The 22,622-nt window shown below is 44.4% G+C and overlaps 1 protein-coding gene across 1 annotated transcript in view; it reads left to right on the top strand.

The window, feature by feature from the left end:
• ncanb (neurocan b) overlaps positions 1 to 22,622 on the top strand; it is a 269,869-nt gene that overhangs the window by 96,694 nt on the left and 150,553 nt on the right. The window contains exons 5-6 of the mRNA XM_072594330.1: positions 7,750 to 7,877; positions 12,697 to 12,990. Coding sequence (XP_072450431.1) covers positions 7,750 to 7,877; positions 12,697 to 12,990 — 422 coding nt within the window. The remainder of the gene's footprint in view (positions 1 to 7,749; positions 7,878 to 12,696; positions 12,991 to 22,622) is intronic.

The following is a 22,622-nucleotide window of genomic DNA, read 5'->3' as shown; positions in this document are numbered from 1 at the left end:
AAGTCTAGAAGTAAATGTAATCTTCAGTTCCTGCAGGCAGTCAGAGAGGTCACGAGGTCACCAGGGAGCAACAGAGCCTGTTGGGATACGTGAGTATGCAGTGTAAATTATTTACATTTAGGTCCAGCATTCTTCAGTTCCTGCACGCAGTCAGAGAGGTCACGAGGTCACATATTTGGGTGGTTGGTTTACCCGAAACACGACTTGGGTAGTGTCTTCCACCCATCCTCCTCCTCTAACCAAAAAAAAAGCTCTGTGCGTCGGTTGATAAGGTGACAAGTGTTTTCTTCCATGTTCCATTTTTTCAGCGGTCTGTTTGGGAATTTAGAATAGTGGGAATGGAGGTTAGGGCAGTTGAATTTTCCTCCTGCAGGATGTGGGAGGTAAGGGTCACCACTAGTGTCCCTGCTGACTACATCTGTGCGAAGTGCACCTGACTCCAGCTCCTCGAGAACCAGATTAGGGAACTGGCGCCAGAGCTGGATGAACTTTGGATTATTTGGGAGGTGGAGGGGTTTATCGAGAGGGGTTACAGGGAGGTAGTTACTGTCAGGGGTAGGAAAGGGAACTGGCAGGCAGTACAGAGATATCCTGTGGTGGTTCCCCTCAACAACAAGTTTTGGATACTGTTGGGGCAAACGACTTACCAGGGGTAAGTCATGGGGTACAGGCTTTGGCACAGAGTCTGTCCTTGTTGCTCACAGAAGAGCAGAGCTTTAGGCATTGGGAACTCCATAGTTAGGGGTACAGAGAGGAGGTTTTGTGGGAACGAGAGAGACTCGCGATTGGTGTGTTGCCTTCCAGGTGTCAGGGTTCATGATACCTCTGATTTTGTTTTGGGATGCCTGAGGGGGAGGGGGAGCAGCCCCAAGTCGTGGTCCACATCGGCACCAACGACATTGGTAGGAAGAAAGGTGGGGATCTAAGGCAGAAATTCAGGGAGCTAGTGTGGAAGCTTAGAGCTAGAACAAACAAAGTTGTTATCTCTGGTTTGTTGCCCATGCCACATGCTAGTGAAGTGAGGAACAGGGAGAGAGCAGAGCTGAACACGTGGCCGCAGGGATGGTGCAGGAGGGAGTGTTTTGGATTCTTGGATAATTGGAATTCTAGCAAGTTTTGAGAAGATTTGTAGCTCAGGTTGAGGTTCTGGATGTAGGTTTGCTGACTAAGCTGCAAGGTTCATTTTCAGACATTTCGTCACCATACTAGGTAACATCTTCAGTGAGCCTCTGGACGAAGCACTGCTGGTGTTTTCTGCTTTCTATTTATATGTTTGGGTTTCCTTGGTTTGGTGAAGCCATTTCCCGTGGTGACATCATTTCCTATGGTGATGCCATTTCTTGTTCTTTTTCTCAGGGGGTGGTAGATGGGGTCCAAGTCAATGTGTTTGTTGATAGAGTTCCGGTTGGAATGCCATGCTTCTAGGAATTCTCTTGAGTGTCTCTGTTTGGCTTGTCCTAGGATGGATGTGTTGTCCCAGTCGAAGTGGTGTCCTTCCTTATCTGTATGTAAGGATACTAGTGAGAGTGGGTCATGTCGTTTTGTGGCTAGTTGATGTTCATGTATCCTGGTGGCTAGTTTTCTGCCTGTTTGTCCAATATAGTGTTTGTACAATTCTTGCCAGGTATTTTGTAAATGACATTAGTTTTGCCTGTTGTCTGTATAGGGTCTTTCAAGCTGTTTTAGTGTGTTGGTGGGTTTGTGGGCTACCATGATGCCAAGGGGTCTGAGTGTCTGGCAGTCATTTCTGAGATGACTTTGATGTAGGGAGAGTGGCTAGGATTTCTGGATGTGTTTTGTCTGCTTGTTTGGGTTTGTTGCTGAGAAATCGGCAGACTGTGTTCATTAGGCACCCATTCTTTTTGAATACACTGTATAGGTGATTTTCCTCTGCTCTGCGTAGTTCCTCTGTGCTGCAGTGTGTGTTGGCTCATTGGAATAATGTTCTGATGCAGCTTTGTTTGTGGATGTTGGGATGATTGCTTCTGTAGTTCAATATTTGGTCTATATGTGCTGTTTTTCTATAGATGCTGGTTTGAAATTGCCTATTGGCTGTTTGTTCTAGTGTGACATCTGGAATGGCAGTTTGTTGTTGTTTTCCTTCTCTTTAGTGGATTTTATGCCAGTCAGGGTATTATTGATAGTCTTGAAGGTTTCCTCTAATTTGTTTCGTTTACTGATATCACAAGTGTTATCCACGTAACAGACCCAGAGTTTGGGTTGGATGGTTGGCAGAGCTGTTTGTTCGAGTCTCTGCATTACTGCCTCTGCTAAGAACCCTGATATCGGAGATCCCATGGGTGTTCCGTTGGTTTATCTGTAGGTTTGGTTGTTGAAGGTGAAGTGGGTGGTAAGGCATAGGTCCACGAGCTTGACAATACTGTCCTTGCTGATGAAGTTAGTTGTGTTTGGTATATGTCTCTTTGGGTCTTTTAATAGTGTTGTCAGTGTTTCCTTGGCCAGGTTAATGTTGATTGAAGTAAACAGGGCTGTTACATCAAAGGAGACCATTATTTCATCCTCTTTTATCTTGGTGTCTTTGATGGTCTTCAGGAGTTCTTGGGTGGAGTAGATGGAGTGGCGTGAGTCTTCAACTAAGTGTTTTAGTCTTTGGTGTAGCTCCTTGGCCAGTCTGTAAGTTGGTGTTCCAGGTGGTGAGACTATGGTTCTGAGGGACCTCCTGGTTTGTGAATTTTGGGCAATCCATAGAAGCTCTTTCTGGGGAAGGTGGGACCTCTACAAACAGGATGATCTTCACCGGAACCAGAGGGGTACCAATATCCTGGAGGAAATTTGGTAATGCTCTTCAGGGAGGTTTAAACTAATGGGGGGATGGGAACCTGAATTGTAGTTTCAGTGCACAGGAGGTTGAAGGTAGTGAGGTCAAGGAAAGGTTCACAAGGTCATGAGAGGGCACCAGCAATCAGGATGTTGGTTTGAAATGTGTGTACTTCAATGCCAGGAGCATCCAGAATAAGGTGGGTGAACCTGCAGCATGGGTTGGTACCTGGGATTTCGATGTTGTGGCCATTTCAGAGACATGGCTAGAGGAGGAACAGGAATGGTTGTTGTAGATTCTGGGATTTAGATTTTTCAGTAAGAACAGAGAAGATGGTAAAAGAAGTGGGGGTGTGGCATTGTTAGTCAAGGGTAGTATTACGGCAGCTGAGAGAACATTTGAGGACTCATCCACTGAGGCAGTTTGGGCTGAGGTTAGAAACAGGAAAGGAGAGGTCACCCTGTTGGGAGTTTTCTATAGGCCTCCGAATTGTTCCAGGGATGTAGAAGAAAGGATAGCAAAGATGATTCTTGATAGGAGCGATAGTAAGAGGGCAGTTGTTATGGGAGACTTTAACTTCCCCAATGTTGACTTGGAGTACTATAGTTCAAGTAGTTTAGATGAGTCAGTTTTTGTTCAATGTGTGCAGGATGGTTTTCTGACACAGTATGTAGACAGGCCAACAAAGGGCAATGCCATATTGGGTTTAGTACTTGGAAATGAACCTAGCCAGGTGTTTGATTTGGAGGTAGGTGAGCACTTTGGCAATAGTGACCACAACTTGGTTGTATTTACAATAGCAATGGGCAGGGATAGGTATATACCACAGGACAAGTGTTATAGCTGGGGGAAAGGCAATTACGATGTGATTCGGCATAATTTAGAATGCATAGGATGGGGAAGGAAACTGCAGGGGATGGGCATAGTTGAAATGTGGAGTTTATTCAAGGACCAGCTACTGCGGGTCCTTGATAAGTACATATCTATCATGCAGGGAGGTAGTTGTCGAGAAAGGGAGTGATGGTTTACTAAAGAGGTTGAAGCTCTTGTCAAGAGGAAGAAGAAGGCTTATGTGAGGGTAAGGTGTGAATGCTCAGTTAGGGGGCTTGGACGTTATAAGTTAGCCAGAAAAGATCTAAAGGTAGGGCTAAGAAGAACCAGGAGGGGACATGAGAAATTGTTGGTGGGTAGGATCAAGGAAAACCTTAAGGTCTTCTATAGGTATATCAGGAATAAAAGAATGACTATAGTAAGAGTAGGGCCAATCAAAGATAGTAGTGGGAAGTTGTGTATGGAATCTGAGGACATAGGGGAAGCACCTAATGAATAGTTTTTGTCAGTATTCACATTGGAAAAGGGCAACATTAATGAGAAAATGGAGATACAGGCTACAAGATTAGATGGGAAAGTGGTTGTCAAAGAGGAGGTTTTAGCAATTTGAAAGATCTGAAAATTGATAAGACCCTGGGCCAGATGGGATTTATCCTCATATTCTCTGGGAAGCCAGGGAGGAGATTGCAGAGCCTTTGGCTTTGATCTTTATGTCATCATTGTCGACAGGAGTAGTGCCAGAAGACTGGAGGATAGCAAATGTTGTTCCCTTTTTTAAGGCGGGGAGTCAGGACAACCCTGGTCATTATAGGCCAGTGAGCAGTTGTGGGTAAGGTGTTGGGAAAGGTTATAAGAGATAGGATTTATAATCATCTGGAAAGGAATAATTTGATTAGGGGTAGTCAACACAGTTGAAGGGTAGACCATGCCTCACTAACCTTACTGAGATCTTCGAGAAGGTGGCAAAGCAGGTAGATGAAGATAAGGTGGTTGATGTGGTGTATATGGATTTCAGTAAGGTGTTTGATAAGGTTCCCCACAGTAGGCTATTGCACAAAATATGGAATTTCGGGATTGAAGGTGATTTAGTGGTTTGGATCAGAAATTTGTCAGCTGAAAGAAGGCAGAGGGTGGTGGTTGATGAGAAATGTTCATCCTGGAGCTCAGTTACCAGTGGTGTGCCACAAGGATCTGATTTGGGGCCACTGCTGTTTGTCATTTTTATAAATGATCTAGATGTGGGTGTAGAAGGATGGGTTAGTAAATTTACGGATGACACTAAAGTAGGCAGAGTTATGGATAGTGCTGAAGGATGTTGTGGGTTACAGAGGTTATAGATAAGATGCAGAGCTGGGCTGAGAAATGGCAAATGGAGTTTAATGCAGAAAAGTGTGAGATAGTTCACTTTGGAAGAAGTAACAGGAATGCAGAGTACTGGGCAACTGGTAAAATTCTTGGCAGTGTAGATGAACAGAGAGATTTCGGTGTCCAGGTGCATAAATCCCTGAAAGTTGCCACTCAGGCTGATAGGGTTGTTAAGAAGGCATTGGTCTGTTGGCTTTTATTGGTAAGGGGATTGAGTTTCGGAGCCATGAGGTCATGCTTCAGCTGTACAAGACACTGGTAAGGCTGCACCTGGAGTATTGCATACAATTCTGGTCATCGCATTTTAGGAAGGATGTGGAAGCTTTGGAAAGGGTTCAGAGGAGATTTACTCAGATGTTGCCTGGTATGAAAGGAAGGTCTCATGAGGAAAGGCTGAGGGAACTGAGGTTGATTTCATTGGAGAGAAGAAGGTGACTTAATCTAGACGTTTAAGATAATCAGGGGGTTAGATAGGGTGGACAGTAAGAGCCTTTTTCCTCGGATGGTGAAGGCTAACATGAGGGGACCTAGCTTTAAATTGAGGGGTGATAAATTTAAGACAGATATCAGGGATGGTTTCTTTATTCAGAAAGTAGTAGGGGCATGGAACAGCCTGCCTGCAACAGGAGCAGACATGCCGATGTTAAGGGCATTTAAATGGGGATTGGACGAACATACAGGTAGAAATGGAACGGTGTAGGTTAGATGGGCATCAGATCAATTTCACAGGTTAGCACAATATCGAGTACCGAAGGGCCTGTACTACACTGTTATGTTTGATGTTCTATGTTCTATATTCATAAAAGCTCAGGTTTATCACCACAAGATTGAGGCTCAGACTGGATAGGGCAACCTTTGTCTGAAAGACAACATTTGGTTTCTTAATTTATAAGGTGGAGGAGTTTTGAAAAAGATTCATTCATGGGATGAGGGAGTCACTAGCTGGGCCAGCGTTTAATGCCCAGAGGACAGTTAAGAGTCAACCACATTGCTGTGGGTCTGGAGGCATATGTAGGCCAGACCAAGTAAGGATGGCAGCTTCCTTCCTGAAAGGTCATGGGGTTGTCCCAACGATTAACAAAGGTTTCATGGTCATCAAAGGTTTCACGGGCGGCACAGTGGTACAGTGGTTAGCACTGCTGCCTCACAGCGCCAGAGACCCGGGTTCAAATCCTGCCTCCTTTCTGTGTGGAGTTTGTGCATTCTCCCGTGTCTGTGAGGGTTTTCTCCAGGTGCTCCGGTTTCCTCCCACAGTCCAAAGATGTGTAGGTTAGGTGAATTGGCCATGCTAAATTGCCCATAGTGTTAGGTGTAGGGGAATGGGTCTGGGTGGGTTGCTCTTCAGAGGGTCGGTGTGGAATTGTTGGGCCGAAGGGCCTGTTTCCACACTAAGTAATCTAATCTAATTACAGATGTTTATTGAATTCAAATTCCACCATCTGCTGTGGCAGGGTTAAAGTCCAGGTTCTCAGGATGTTACCTGGCTCTCTGGATTAACAGTCCAGCAATACTATCACTAGGCCATTGCCTCCCCCAGACTTCCTTTACATAATGTTCTGCCACATAAGAAAATGGTTCTGTAAATATGGATTTAAGTCATCATGGTGTTCATTATTCATGAAGGAAACACGCAGAGAAAAAATGAGGTACGAAGGTAAACTGGCCAAAAATATAAAGGAGGATAGTAAATGCTTTTTTAGGTATGTGAAAGGCAAAAAAATGGTTAAGACTAAAATTGGGCCCTTGAAGACAGAAACAGGGGAATATATTACAGGGAACAAAGAATTGGCAGAAGAATTGAATTGGTACTTCAGATCTGTGTTCACTGGGGAAGACACAAGCAATCTCCCTGAGGTAACAGTGGCTGAAGGACCTGAACTTAAGTGAATTTATATTTGCCAGGAATTGGTGTTGGAGAGACTGTTAGGTCTGAAGGTTGATAAGTCCCCAGGGCCTGATGGTCTACATCCCAGGGTACTGAAGGAGGAGGCTCAAGAAATCGTGGATGCATTGGTGATTATTTTCCAGAGTTCGATAGATTCGGGATCAGTTCCTGCGGATTAGAGGGTGGCTAATGTTGTACCACTTTGTGTAAAGGTGGCTTAGTGGTTGGCACTACTGCCTCACAGAACCAGGGTCCCTGGTTCAATTCCAGCCTTGGGCGACTGTCTATGCGGAGTTTGCACATTCTCTCCGTGTCTGTGTGGGTTTTCTCCAGGTGCACCAGTTTTGTCCCACACTCCAAAGAGGTGCAGGTCAGGTGAATTGGCCAAGCTAAGTTGTCCATAGTGTTAGGTACATTAGTCAGAGGGAAATGGTTCTGAGTGAGTTACTCTTTGGAGGGTCGTTGTGGACTGGTTGGCGCTGAAGGGCCTGTTTCCACACTGTAGTGAATCTAATCTAATCTAAAAAAAGCTTTCTTCATCCAAACCTACTTGGAAGTCTCTGCTGCCAGCCCTCACTGGAATCTTGTGAACACCTTCATGGAAACACCCCGCACCATCCAAACCCACTCTCCCCACTCCTGCTCCTCACTACCAGTTGTCTCGAGAGAGCAGGTAAGACAATGGTGATTTTTATCATTGCTCAATAGCTGCCAACAGATCGGGCTAGGTGGTTGGAATGAATTTTCAAACCCTTTGTACTAAAACATGTGAGAGTTGACATGTGCTTTATACTTTATCAAGAAACGAACAGGTACTGTTCAATGTGGAACTGCACTGAGGCGAATTATGGAAGTTGAAGATTAAATTTGATCAATTTATCTTTGACAGATACCCGATTAGGTCACCGAGGCCTGGTTGCTATGGAGATAAATTTGAATACCCTGGCATCAGAACGTATGGAATTCGAGATCCTAGTGAGCAGTATGATGTCTACTGTTATATCAAAGAACTTAAAGGCAAGTCAGAGTTTTTGCTTAGTTCAAAAATGGTGAGAAATCAGATCCAGGAACTTGAATATAAAGCATTCCATTTAATTCTTCTGTGCACATTGACACCTCCGGCCTCCTGTCTTGTTTGTCTTTATTCGGACATTGGGTGTGGGCATCAGTGACAGGAACAGCATTTGTTTCTCATCCCTGATTGCCCTTGAATTAAGAAGCTTGTCAGGATCATTTCAGAGGAACAGTTAAAAGCCAACAACAGTGTTATGAGTCTGGAATCCCATGAAGACCAGACCGGGTCAGGGACAGGTCCTTCTTTTAAGAGCATTAATGAACCCAGTGGGTTTTTACAACAATTGCTGCTGGATGTCATTGTTCCTGTTAGCAAAATCAGCTTTGTACTCCAGATTTATTGACTGAATTTAAGTTTCACCACTTGCTATGGTGGGATTTGAACTCATTTCTCCAATGCATTAGCCTGGGTTTCTGGATTCCTTGCCAATGACATTCATACCACTACATCACTGTCTCCCCCAGGCACTGCAAATAATGCAGCCATTATTTTGATATTTTGGTAGGGAGATATTGCTACATGGATGTTAAGAAAAATAATTTAGTTATTGGGAAGGGAATGTGCTTGTTATTGGGTGTTGTACTTGGGGACTGTTTGGAGCAATCAAGGAGAAAGATGCTAGAAAAGAGCAATAAAATCTGTCACTTTTATTTCCAATGTTCAGTTCCTCTTATTTAGCCATTTCACACCTAACTTTGAGCTGTAATCACCTCCGTGCACTGCTGATCTCGTCTTTGAAGCTTAGACAAGCCACTTGTACATGCCAGCTGTTTGTTTTATAGAATCCCTATACGGAAGGAGGCCTTTCGGCCCATCAAGTCCACTCCGAACAGCATCCATCCCAGACCTAACTCTCCAACTATCTTTAGAACCCTGCATTTCCTCTGGCTAATCCACCTAGCCTGCACATCCCTGAACATTATGGGCAACTTAGCATGACCAATCAACCCGAACGTGCACAGTTTAAGACTGTGAGAGGAAACCAGAGCACCTGGAGGAAACCCACGCAGACACAGGGAGGATGTGCAAACTCCACCCAGACAGTCACCTGAGGTTAGAATCAAACCCAGGTCCCTGATGCAGTGAAGCAGCAGTGCTAGCCACTGAGCTGCCGTTCTGCCCTGGATGGGACCTGGAAAGTGCTGCTGGACTATACGTGTGGTGTGGTGACTTTAGTGGTTCCCCATTCCAACTGGGATAGTAAGTTGTTGTGAGACCTCCACTCTGTCTCATTACCAGTCTGCTGACATCCATCTGCAGCTCTGTCTGAACTGGGCCAGGCTGAGTGTGAGATGACAAATGCTAAATAGTACAGAGTAAAGGGGGACAAAATAAAATGCACCACATAGTGTTACTCAGATGAGAAAGACTTTTGTTTACTTGGCACCTATCAAACCTGCAGGACAACACAAAGCATCTCACAGTCAGTGAAATACTTCTGAGGAATGGTCAGCAGTGTAATATTTTTTTTAGATTAGATTAGATTACCTACAGTGTGGAAACAGGCCCTTCGGCCCAACAAGTCCACACCGCCCCGCCGAAGCGTAACCCACCCACACCCCTACATCTACATCTACCCCTTACCTAACACTACGGGCAATTTAGCATGGCCAATTCACCTGACCTGCACATCTTTGGACTGTGGGAGGAAACCGGAGCACCCGGAGGAAACCCACGCAGACACAGGGAGAACGTGCAAACTCCACACAGTCAGTCGCCTGAGGCAGGAATTGAACCCGGGTCTCCGGCGCTGTGAGGCAGCAGTGCTAACCACTGTGCCACCGTGCTGCCCACATCGTAGCAAATTTGTACACAGCAATTTCCCAGAAATAACACTGTGAATAGCAAACCGAGAAGCTGTTTTCCTCATGTTTATTGATGAATTTGAGGTTGTCGGGGTGAACTCCCCATCTTCCTAATGGGACAGTTTTTACATTTATCTTGTCCTGAGGGAATACAAGGGACTTCAACTTGACACCCTTTTCGATTGGTGACACCTCCCTTAACACTGCACTGGAGTGCGAGTCTAGATTATGGGGGATTTGCAGACTGAGCCTTACTCGTAATCACAACTGCAGTGCAATGTGTTGTAGCTGTCCTGAGACAATTTGATCGACCTTGGTGCTGACCTGTCACTGATCAGCCCACAGATAGACACCCACCATGTGAATGAGGGCCACCTCCTTCCCCCTCTCAGCCTGGGGAAGTCAAATCCAAACAAGCAGCATTTGTTCACTCTTAAGCTTCAAGATAATTAAATGTTGATCAAAGACTGTCTGTATTGTGTCAAATGGACCAGAGGGATATGTGCCTCAGTGCACCCAATCACAGAAGGCTGATATTGGCTGAGAGTGATTTTCTTGACAAGAAACCATTTCACATCTGCCTGAAACTATAGGCCTTAGATAAATCTCATAATTACGTCTGATTGGTTGGAACATTCTCACTTCTCAGTGAAATGGTTACGGGATGAAGTTCCATTTCAAGGGCTTCAACCGAGACCCGAGGCTGGGGGAATGTTGCTCTGTCAGACACTTGGTAGGACATGGACAGGGCATTATACGGAAGGCCCGTCCGCACTAGTGATCCCATGAGGACAGTTTTGAAGAGGTATATGAGAGTCCTCCCAGTGTCTAGGTCAATGCTTATCCCACAACCACAATCATTAAAACAGATCATTTGCTTGTCATCCTTTTTATGTTTGTTGGATCTTTCTGTGTACAAATTGGCTGCTATGTTTTTCTACTGATTTTTATTCATTCATAGGACGTGGGGGCTGGCTGTGCCAACATTTATTGCCGGTGTCTAGTTGCCCTTGAGAAGGTGGTGGTGAGCTGCCTTCTTGAACCTGAAGATAGAACATAGAGCATTGAAAAGTACAGCACAGAGCAGGCCCTTTGGCCCACGATGTTGTGCAAGGGTTAATCCTAACGTAAAATAAAATAACTTAACCTACGCACCCCTCGACTCATTGCTATCCATGTGCATGTCCAGCAGTCACTTAAATGCCCCTAATGACTCTGCTTCCACCACCACCACTAGCAATGCATTCCATGCATTAACAACTGTCTGCGTAAAGAACCTTCCTCTGACGTCTCTTCTATACCTATTTCCTAATATCTTAAAACTATGACCCCTCATACCATTCAATCCTGCCCTGGGGAAAGTCTCTGGCTATTGGCTCTATCCATATCTCGATCAGGTCACCTCTCTTTCTCCTTCTCTCCGGAGAGAAAAGTCCGAGCTTAAAGTCCGAGATTGGATGATTTGGAGAGAGTGTCGAAGAGGTTAACCAAGATGTTGCCTGGTATGGGGCATTTTAGCTATGAAGAAAGGTTGGATAGACTGCATTTGTTTTCACTGGAGCGCAGGAGGTTGAGGGGCAACCTGATAGACGTTTATAAGATTGTGAATGGCATGGATAGACTAGAAAGTACGAGGCTTTTTCCTAGGGTGGAGGGGTCAATTACACAGGTTCAAGGTGCAGGGAGGATATTTAAAATGACATGCGAGGCAAGTTTTTAACGCAGTACTGACAATATCACTATAATGACTCATCATTGCCTCCCTCATTACACCAGTGAGTACAATTCAGAAGTAATTAATTGGCTGCAAAAAGCACGCTCTGGGGTGTCCTGATGTCATGAGAGTTGCAAGAGAAATTTCTTTCTCTTATAAGCATGATTTAGTGTCATTAAGTCAGACAGTCGTTATGGCCCAGGAACAGGTAATTAAGTTCATCAATTTCTGACTCAGTGTGGAAAGTTTTGACAAATATTAGTGATTTCTGGGAATGAGATATTGTCAGGTTTTAGTACAGGGACCTTGAATTTTACATGCAAAATTTCTTTATGTCTTCCAATGATGTCAAACAAGACATTCTGAGACATTCAATCCCCCTACCAAACCTGCAATTTGGGATTTCTAATTGGTTCAATTATGTGCATGGCATTATGTACTTGTTAATCTGTACAACATGTTCTGTACAATTACCACTATCCAGTGGCCTTCCTGGAGACCAGGTAAGTCAGTTCTCAACATCTTCACCAAGGCCGGAGTCCCAGCTTGGGTCCAGCCTTGTTCAGTGTTGTTCAAATCCTGTAGTGATGGCAACAGGAACTGAGCCAGTGATTGCGCCAGTACAGTGATCTGATCTCAGTTCTCCCAAGCGAGACACCTTAACAGTAATTAAGGACATCTGTTTGCTATTTTAAAGCATTGATCTTACATCCACCGTGCTCTTACGGAGGGAGTTCAAGGATGTTGTCCGAGCAACGATAATGGAACAGTGACATATTTCGGAGTCAGGAGGTTGAGTGCCATGGAAGGGAACATGTGGGTGGTTGTGGTGTTCTAATGAACCTGCTGCCCTTGCCCTTCTAGAAGGTAGAGGTCATGGGTTTGGAAGGTGCATTTGAAGGAACTAGGGCGAGTTGCTAAAGTACATCTTGTAGGCGATAAGACTGCAACCACTCTGTAGCGAATAGACTGAACGTTTCCCCTGCAGAAAAACTTATTTTACTAACTCCCCTTTAAGAGAATTTGTTTGCTTCCCAATGACAGAAAGTGAAAAAGAACATCAAGCTGTGACTCCATTAAGGGCTCACGCACCAGACGGTCCATGAGTGAAGACTGGGAGATGCCCGAAGGCCCATATCAGTCAGATAAAGTGGCTCTTGCGATGTACGAAGAGAATAGCCTTCTATTATGTCAAGTATTAGTCGCTACAATGACTGACAACCCCTCTTCATGTGTTCACAGGCAATGTATTTCATGAGACGACCACTCTGAAATTGAACCTGACTGAGGCTATGCATCAATGCCAGATGCAGGGAGCTCAACTAGCAACTGCTGGCCAACTGTACATGGCCTGGAATCAGGGCTTCGATCAGTGTGATGCTGGCTGGCTGGCAGATGGCAGTGTGCGTTACCCCATTAACATTCCTCGAAGAAACTGCGGCGGAGATATGCCGGGCGTCAGGACGGTTTACCAACTCCCAAACAGGACGGGGTTTCCTGATGCTGGCTCAAAGTATGATGCCTACTGTTTCAGAGGTACGACTGTTGCAGAGATACACTTGTTATATAGGTACAACTGTAATAGAGATACACTTGTTCTATAGGCACAACTGTTATAGAGATACACTTGTTATATAGGTACGACTGTTACAGAGATATACTTGTTATATAGGTACAACTATTATAGAGATACACTTGTTCTATAGGCACAACTGTTATAGAGATACACTTGTTATATAGGTACGACTGTTACAGAGATACACTTGTTATATAGGTACAACTGTAATAGAGATACACTTGTTCTATAGGCACAACTGTTATAGAGATACACTTGTTATATAGGTACGACTGTTACAGAGCTACACTTGTTATATAGGTACAACTGTTATAGAGATACACTTGTTATATAGGTATGTGTATTAGAGAGATACACTTGTTACATAGGTACGACTGTTATGGAGATACACTTGTTATGTAGGTGGGACTGTTATAGAGATACACTTCTTCTATAGGTAGGACTGTTGTCGACATACACTTGTTATATAGGTAGGACTGTTATAGAGATATACTTGTTATATAGCTATGACTGTTATGGAGATACACTTGTTATATAGGTACAACTGTTATAGAGATACACTAGTTATATAGATAAGACTGTTATAGGGATACACTTGTTATATAGGTACGACTGTTATAGAGGTACACTTGTTATATAGCTACGACTGTTATGGCGATAGACTTGTTATATAGGTAAGACTATTATAGAGATACACTTGTTATATAGGTACGACAGTTATAGAGGTACACTTGCTATATCGGTATAACTGTTATGGAGATGCACTTGTTATATAGGTATGACTGTTACAGAGATACACTTGTTAGTTAGGTACGACTGTTATGGAGATACACTTGTTATATAGGTAGGACTGTTATAAGAGATACACTTCTATAGGGAGGGCTGTTATAGACATACACTTGTTATATAGGTAGGACTGTTATAGAGATACACGTGTTATATAGATAGGACTGTTATAGAGATACACTTGTTATATAGGTGCGCCTGTTATAGCGATACACTTGTTATATAGTATGACTGTTATACAGGTAACTTGTCACATAGGTAAGACTGTTATTGAGATACACTTGTTATAGACGTGCGCCTGTTATAGAGGTACACGTATTATATAGGTACAACTGTTATACAAATACACTTGTTATGTAGGTACAACTGTTATGGAGATACACTTGTTATAAAGGTGCGACTGTTACAGAGATATGAATCAAAAAGTGTGGCGCTGGAAAAGCACACCCGGTAGGCAGCATCCGAGGAACAGGAGAGTTGGTGTTTTGAGCGTAAGCCCTTCATCAAGAGCTTTGTCCTTGAATAGTCCTTCTCATAATACTGTCCCATTATTTGACACACTCTCAATTCCAATTCCACCAGTGTGGCACGGTGGCTCCGTGGTTAGTACTGCGGCCTACCAGCACTGGGGACCCAGTTTCAATTCCACCCTTGGGCGGCTGTCTGTGCTGAGGTTGCACATTCTCCCCGTGTCTGCGCGAGTGTGCTCCCGGTTTCCTCCCGCAGCCCAACGTCGTGCAGGTTAGGTGCATTGGCCTTGCTAAATTTCCCATGGTGTCTAGGAAGGTGCAAGCTCGCTGGGTTAGGCAGGAGTTGCAGGGATAGGCAGCAGGGGTGGGGTTTGGATGCTCTTCTGACAGTCGATATGGACTCAATGGGCTGAATGGCCTGCTTTGACATTAGGGATTCTATGTCTCTTTGACTCACTTTGGAAGAGTTCGAGTTCCACTTCATAGACTTTGAGCCAGCTGCAGGGCAACAATATTTCATTGTCAGAGATGCCATCTTCACAACAGTCTTAAACTGCAGCTCCATGACGGTCACTATTGTCCTCTCATTCTAGAGAGAAAGGAAGGGAGTTAAACCTGAGGGTCACCACACCTCAGGCATTGGGGGTAGTTTGACTTCAGTCAAAGTGGTGACCTCATGGTAACCTCAGCCAGTTCAGGAATTAAACTCTGCTGTTGGGGTCTCATTTGCCATCCAACTAAGCTTTGCATCTTTGTTAACTTCTGAGGTGGATATTTAAGATCCTGTGCCACATTTAGACTAGAGGCAAGTGCATTTATCTGTTAAACATCATTAGAAGAGATTATCTGGTCATTGACACATTGCTTATGGCAACTTGCTGGGAGCAACTTGGATTAAAGAAATGATTAAACCTCGTGAGTCGATAAAGTACTTTCTTGAATTAAGATAGAAAGTGCTGGAGAAACTCAGCAGTTCTGTGGAGAAAGAAACGGAGTTAACCTTTTAAGTCCAGTGACCCTTCTTCAGAACTCATTTAAGTACTTTCTTGAAATGCATTAGAGAGTTCTGAGGTCATGAAATGTGCAATATTGATGCGAGCTAATCTATTTTCTCAGATGTCCACAGTGACTGGTGAAGCAAGTAGGACAGTGTGAAATATTGTGGCTGCTGGAATTCTGAAACAAATGTAGACAATGCTGGAAAAGCTCAGTAGGTCTGGCAGCATCTGTGAAGAGAGAGAGACCATAGTTAATGTTTTGACTCTGGTCTGACTCTTCTTAAGAAATGAAAGATGTTGGAACAGAGGTTCTTTTTTGTACTTTTGATAGTGGCAGAGGAAGAGCAGGAGCACAGACTCAGTCCAAAAGGCACAACAGTTATTAATTGTGGAGAATGAAAAAGAGCAATGTAGAAAGGGAAATATTAAAGTGTGAAAGGAAGGGGATCAGTCCTGTCTATTAAGTACAAGGTAAACAAGACACAAGCATGATAGATCTGTGGGTGAGGGGACAGGGGAAACAGACTGTAAGAAAAATGGAGAATGGACATAATTCAGTTAGTTTCTGAAGTTATTGAATTCAATGCTGAGACAACGTAGAGTTCTTTAGTTGAAGTTATGTCATATTTTTAGCAAAGTGGAACATAAAATGCCATCCAACACTGGAGTCTATTCCACCCTTCAGTCAAGTCATTGCTGATCTGTTTCTTAACTCCTTCAACACTCCTTGATCCATAAACTGTCAGTTATCCTCAAAATGAAACAAAAACTATAAATGCTGGAAACCGGAAACAAACACAGGCAATGCTGGAGAAACTTGGCAGGTTTAGAAGCATCTGTGGAGAGAGAAACAGAGTTAACGTTTCAGGTCCAGTGAACCTTCTTCAAAACACAACAGACTCACTTTGAAAAAGGGTCATTGGACGCAAAATGTTAACTTTGTCTTTCTCTCCACAGAAGCTGCTGGACCTGATGAGTTTCTCCAGCACTTTCTGTTTCTGTTTCTGTTTCCTTTAGTATTGTGGCCATATAAAAGTCCATCACTTTAATTTTTTAAAATTTCAGTTGGTTTCCAGCTTCAAAGATGTTGTCCGTAAAACATCAGAAGGGAATTAGGCCAATTAGTGATCGAGTCTGCTCCACCATTCAATGAGATCATCTCAGATCTGATCATCCTCAATTCTGCTTTCTGCTTGTTCTCCATTATCTTTGATTCCCTTACTGAGTAAACACCTGCCTATCTCAGCCTTGAATATAGTTAATGACCTATTCTTCTACAGCCCTTTTTGATAAAGCATTCCACAGATAATCATGGGGGAGGCATAGATAAGGTGAATAGCAAAGGAGTTTTCCTCAGGGTGGGGGAGTTCAAAACTGGAGGAAAATGAGAGGAAAAAGATTTAGAAGGGACCTGAGGGACAACCTTTTCACGCAGAGGGTGATTCGTATGTGGAATGAACTCCCAGAGGAAGTGGTAGATGCAGGTACAGTTACAACATCTCAAAAACATTTGGACAGGAACATGAATAGGCAAGGTTTAGAGGGATATGGGCCAAATGCAGACAAATGGGACTAGATTAGTTTGGGAAACTTGGTCCAACTTGAACTAGTTGGACCGAAGGGTCTGTTTCCGTGCTGTATGACTCTGTGACTCTATTCCCTGCTCGCTCATGGACCCATGGCAAATGGGACTAGTTTAATTTGGGAAACTTGGTTGGCATTGGCGAATTGCACCAGGGTAAAAACAATGACTGCAGATGCTGAAAACCAAATACTGGATTAGTGGTGCTGGAAGAGCACAGCAGTTCAGGCAGCATCCAACGAGCAGCGAAATCAACGTTTCGGGCAACACCAGGGTCTGTTTCTGTGCTGTGTGACTCTATGGTTCTAAATTCCTCCTCAACTCTGTCTTGGGTGGGCAATCCCTTATTTTGAGATGGTAACCTCTGTTCCTAGATTCTCCTACAAAGGAAACAGCCTCTTGCACCCACCCTGTCAATTCCCCAAAGAATCTTGTGTCTTTCAATAAGGTCGCCTCTCCTTCTTCGAAATGCCAATAACTAAAGGCCCAACCAACTGAACATCTGCTTATAAGACAGTCCTCCAAACCTGGGATCATTCTAATGAACATTCCCTACACTGCCTGCAATGCTAGCTCAGGGTGGCACGATTTCTCAGTGGTTAGTACTGCTGCCTCACAGCGCCAGTGACCCGGGTTTGATCCCAGCCTTAGGTGACTGCCTGTGTGGAGTTTGCATGTTCACCCCATGTCTGCGTGGGTTTCCACCAGGTGCTCTGGTTTCCTCCCACAGCTGCAAAGCTGTGGAGGTTAGGAGGATTAGCCATGTTAAATGTAGGGTTACTGGGATGGGGTAAGGGCATGGGTCTGGGTGGGATACTCTTTGGTGGGTCAGTGTGAATTCGATGGGCCAAATGGCCTTCTCCCGCACTGTAGGGATTGTATGATTCTATCTTTTCTCAGATAAAGGATCCAAAGCTGTTCACTGTATTCCAGCTGTAGTCTGATGACTAAAGTGATCACAGTTATTACTGGTAACATGTCACCAGAACATGTACCAGTTAAATATGTTGGATTATCTGAATCATCATGTACACCTGGAATGTTCTAGAATTTAGTGCAGCTGTGTTTTGTATACAGTGATGGATCTTGCTGCAAGTTCATTAATTGTGGACTGTTTATTAACTTTAAAGAAAATGCTTTCATCCTGTTGTACAAAACCACAACTGAGGAAAAGAGAAACAAACCTGTTTGGGCATTGTTACAGTTTAAACCTGGATTCAGTTTGCTAACCTTTCCTGATGCTGCTGGGCTCTCTGGGAATCAGAGATTACACTCTTATACATTGCTATAAGTAGGTCCAGAGGTAAAGTTGCCATCATCTGCTAAACCATGGACTGTTCTCTTATTGGAGAGAAATAATCCATGGTGCCTGAGAGTCACTGGAACTCAGGCAGGATGAAAAATTGAGATGCAGAGTCCTCAGCTGGTGCAGGAATTGAACCGCTGCTGCTTTTTTCTCAATTTCAAAGGCTTATTTTATTCATAAAAAAGTCTTAATGTACCTGTACGTACATAGTCACTATAGTAGTTCAATTCTGTACAGTCTTTACATATGGAGAAGAAACAAACCCAAGGCATTTTTTTAATTGCGCAAGATAATATTTACATGTATTTGAGGCACCAGGAGAGTCCAATAACTGAAACCGTACTAACTTGATTGTATGTTGGCCGAGGTGTTACTCTGCATTGGGCTTCAGACTGGTTTCACAGGTCGGCGCAAGATTGAGGGCCGAAGGCCTGTACTGTGCTGTAATGTTCTATGTTCTATTGCAAACTAGGCATCTGTGCTAACCAACCCCCCTTACAGAGAACTCTCCTTCTCAACCTCTCCTTCCCGGATGTTTGGTGACCCTTAGGTTAAATCAGCACCAGTCTGTCACGAGGTCAGCCAGGTGGACCTCATAGAGTCTGAGTTCCCTGACTGGGGCTGTTAGCCTGGTTCAATTAGGGAGCTCTGGCTGACAGACATAAACAGAAGTGTCAGGGGTTCTGTTCACTCTGAGAGCTGGTTCTGAGGGAGCTGGGTCAGTGTCAAGGACTGTCTATGTGTAGATAAAGGGTGGCTTGGTGATGGGATACCAGCCTCTCTGGAGTTATTTCAGTCATCCCTCTGTAGTGAGAGAGCAGCTGTATGGTTTAGCAACACTATAACAACTTCTACAAATCTAAAGGAATAATTAAGGGATCATTAAATGAATTGGTTTTGATTTTCTTCAAAAGTTTGTCAGATATTACAAGAGATTGGAGGCTTTTTAAGTGACAGTCAAACATAGCCAGGTAGTTCTTTCTATTGTGAAGAAGGGTCACTGGACCTGAAACATTAACTCTGCTTCCCATCTTCACTGCTACCACCAGACCTGCTGAGTTTTTCCAGCAATTTCTGTTTCTGTAACTCGTTGTTTTCCTGATTGATATGATTGGCGTTCACCATGGCAATGCGCATGTCAAGTCACCAATCTAAGGAAGCGCGGTTCAGTTGGGAGTCACATGGTGAACCCCTCCAGAAAATGTCCAACCCAGAGTGGGTAACACTGACCTGGCTCAATGAGAACATCACTACTCTCAGCTCAAAGGGTTGGAAATGGCCACTGCTGTTCCATAACCTCTATGCATCATAAGAACATAACAACCAGGAGCAGGAGTTGGCCATTCAGCCCCTCGAGGTTACCCTGTCATTCTGAATGATAACGGCTGATCTCACCTTGGCCTCAAACTGACCTTCCTGCCTGATCTCCATAACTCTTCAACCCTTTACTAATTAAAAATCTGTATTTATGTTTGCTCAATGTCCCAACATCCACACACTCTGGGGGAGTAAATTCCACAGACTCTTGGCCTTTTCAGAAAAATAATATCTCATCGTCTCTGTTTTTAAGTTGCTACCCCTTATCGTAAAACTATGCTCTCTCCTTCTAAATTGGCTCAAATCAGGAAACATCCTCTCTACATCTACTTTGTCAATAATTTAGTATCTTATGTACACCAATTAGGCCTTCTCGCATTCTTCTGCACTGCAGAGGATATAGGCCTCAACTGTTCAATCATCGATTTCCAGTATCACTTGGAAAATGATCCTTCAGGAGAAGGCTGACACTCAATGATTCTCACTTTTCCATTGCAGCCAGTAGGGAAGTGTCCCGGTTGCCCTCTCCCTCAATCAGGAATCCAAAATATAGCTGGGAATCTGTAACACAAACTCTGTGCTGTCTGCCAATTCTTTTTGGCTTATTTAACATGCTGGGGGGAAGGGGGAGCTGGGGGTGGGTTGGGGGGGGGGGGGGTGGTAGGAGGGGGAACAATTACAGTCCGTACCCCAATGTGACTCCATATCAGGGTTGCAAGGATGGAACAAAAACAGAAATTGCTGGAAAAGCTCAGCAGATCTGGCAGCATCTGTGAAGAGAAATCAGAGTTAATGTTTCGTGTCTGGTGACCCTTCAGTAGGGTAGGTCTTGGTGGGATTCTGTTCGGAGGGTCGGCGTGGACTCGATGGGCCGAATGGCCTACTTCCAAGTTGTAGGGATTCTATGGTTCTAACTGGTTTGCAATGGGTGGCATGGGGGCTCAGTGGTAAGTGATGGTGCCGCAAACCACCAGGGACTTGGGTTTGATTTCACCCTCGGGCGACTGCGTGGATTCTCTCCGGGTGCTCCGGTTTCCTCCCATGGCCCAAAGATGTGCAGGTTGGGTGGATTAGCCATAGGAAATGCAGGCTCCCAGGGAAGGGATGGGTCTGGATGGGATGCACTTCAGAGGGTCGGTGTGGACTCAATGGGCCGAATGGCCTGCTTTCACACTGTAGGGATTCTGTATTGTCTCAACTCTGTTTTTCTTCATGTACTTCCTTTCACATAGAGTTGTCTGGAATTTACAGCACAGGAACCGAAAATTCGGCCCAGCCAATTTGTGATGGTATTTATCCTCCACTTGAGCCACATGCTGCCCTCCCTCATTGACCAGCCTGTCCTTCTGTCACTTTCTTGTTCTTGTGCTTATTGAGCTTCTTCTTAAGTGTATCTATGGCTTTAGCTCCAACTATTTCCTGCATTAGCAAGTTCGATATTGTTTACACTTCTTGGAGAAAGAAACGTCTTCTGAATTCCTGATTGATTATATCAATGATCATCTCATGTTTTTCAACCTCACTCCCTCCCCAACCTTTGGGCAGAATCTTTGCATCCCAATGGTGAGAAATTGGGGAGAATTGTGTGAGGTGGGTAGTGAGGAGATTCCTGACTTTGGGAGCAAGAAGCCCCACTGTCTAACCCAAGTGTTGAACAACAATTGGCATTGTCACGAGCAATCAGTAAGAAGCCTATTGCATGCGTTAGCATTTCAGGGGAGGGAATGGTCTAGCAGCATTGTCGCTACACTATTAATCCAGAGACCTGGGAACATGGGTTGAAATCCTACCACAGCAGTTGGTTGAACTTGAATTCAATACAAAATCTGGAAATTAGAGTCTAATGGTGATTATGACACCATTATCGATTGTTTGGAAAAACTCACCTGGTTCACTAACGTTCTTTCCGGAAGAAAATCTGTTGTCTTGACTAGTCTGGCCTACATGTGACTCCAGACCCACAGCAATGTGGTTGCCTATTAACTACACTCTGGGCAAAGAGAGATGGGTCATTGATGCTGGCCTAGTCAGGGACACATGCATCTCATTAATGCATTTTTAAAAAGTCCCTGTGGAAATGTCATCCTACTGCATTGATTTCCCATTTTCCCACCCACCAGATAGGAACTAGAGGGCAGCCATTCTCCACATGAGCATCAGAGGGGGTACCTGGCAACTCCAGACCTTTCCAACAGTTCGGGCCACACTCCACAGGCAGCTAGGGCACCTCCCCCCTCCACTTTCAGCAGGACCTCTAGGTTCCATCACCAAAGCAAGGTGCCAATGGTCACCATGCTGTTCACCATGGGCTGGCAGGGTGGGTCAGTGGTTAGCACTTTTGCCTCACAGCACCAGGGACCCAAGTTTGCGTCCTGCCTCGGGTGATTATTTGTGTGGCGTTTCTACATTCTCCCTGTGGCTGTGTGGGTTTCCACCGGGTGCCTCTCACAATCCAAAGATGTGCAGGTTAGGTGGATTGGCCGTGGGAAATTACCTATAGTGTTCAGGGATGTGTAGGTTAGGTGCATTAGTCAGGGGTAAATGTAGAGTAATAGGGCAGGGGAATGGTTTGGGTGGGTTACTCTTTGGAAGGTCAGTGTGGACTTGTTGGGCTGGAGGATCTGTTTCCACACTGTAGGGGTTCTATGTTCTGGGCCAGATTGACCAATTTTACCAGGACAGCCATGCTTGGGGCCAGTGCTTGACAGGCTGCATGGCTGGGATTTAAAGATGATGTTAGTGCCAAGAGTACCTGCCATTTCTGTCATGGGCAGTGCGGAGAGCGGGAGAATGTGAAGAGAGGGGAACCGTGTGGATCCACTGAGAGATTACACAAGATTTTGGGAAGATTACACAAGAAAGGGATTTTTGGATTTGGAGGGAGAGCAATGTAGGTTTATAAGAATGATACTTGGACTTAAGGGGTTAGGTTAGGAGGAGTAATTATACAAGTTAGGCCTGTTTTCTGTAGAGTTGGAAGACTAAGGGGTGATCTTGTCAAAGTCTTCAAGATATAAACAGGAAAAGACAGGGTAGATAAAGATAAACTATTTCCACTGTTTTGGGATTCTAGAACTAGGGGGCACAGTTTCAGAATTAGGGCCAGACCGATCAGGAGAGATGTTAGGAAGCA

Source organism: Chiloscyllium punctatum, chromosome 24 (assembly GCF_047496795.1).
Source record: "Chiloscyllium punctatum isolate Juve2018m chromosome 24, sChiPun1.3, whole genome shotgun sequence".
NCBI classification, from domain to species: Eukaryota; Metazoa; Chordata; class Chondrichthyes; order Orectolobiformes; family Hemiscylliidae; genus Chiloscyllium; species Chiloscyllium punctatum.
This window is presented reverse-complemented; position numbering and strand designations above follow the sequence as displayed.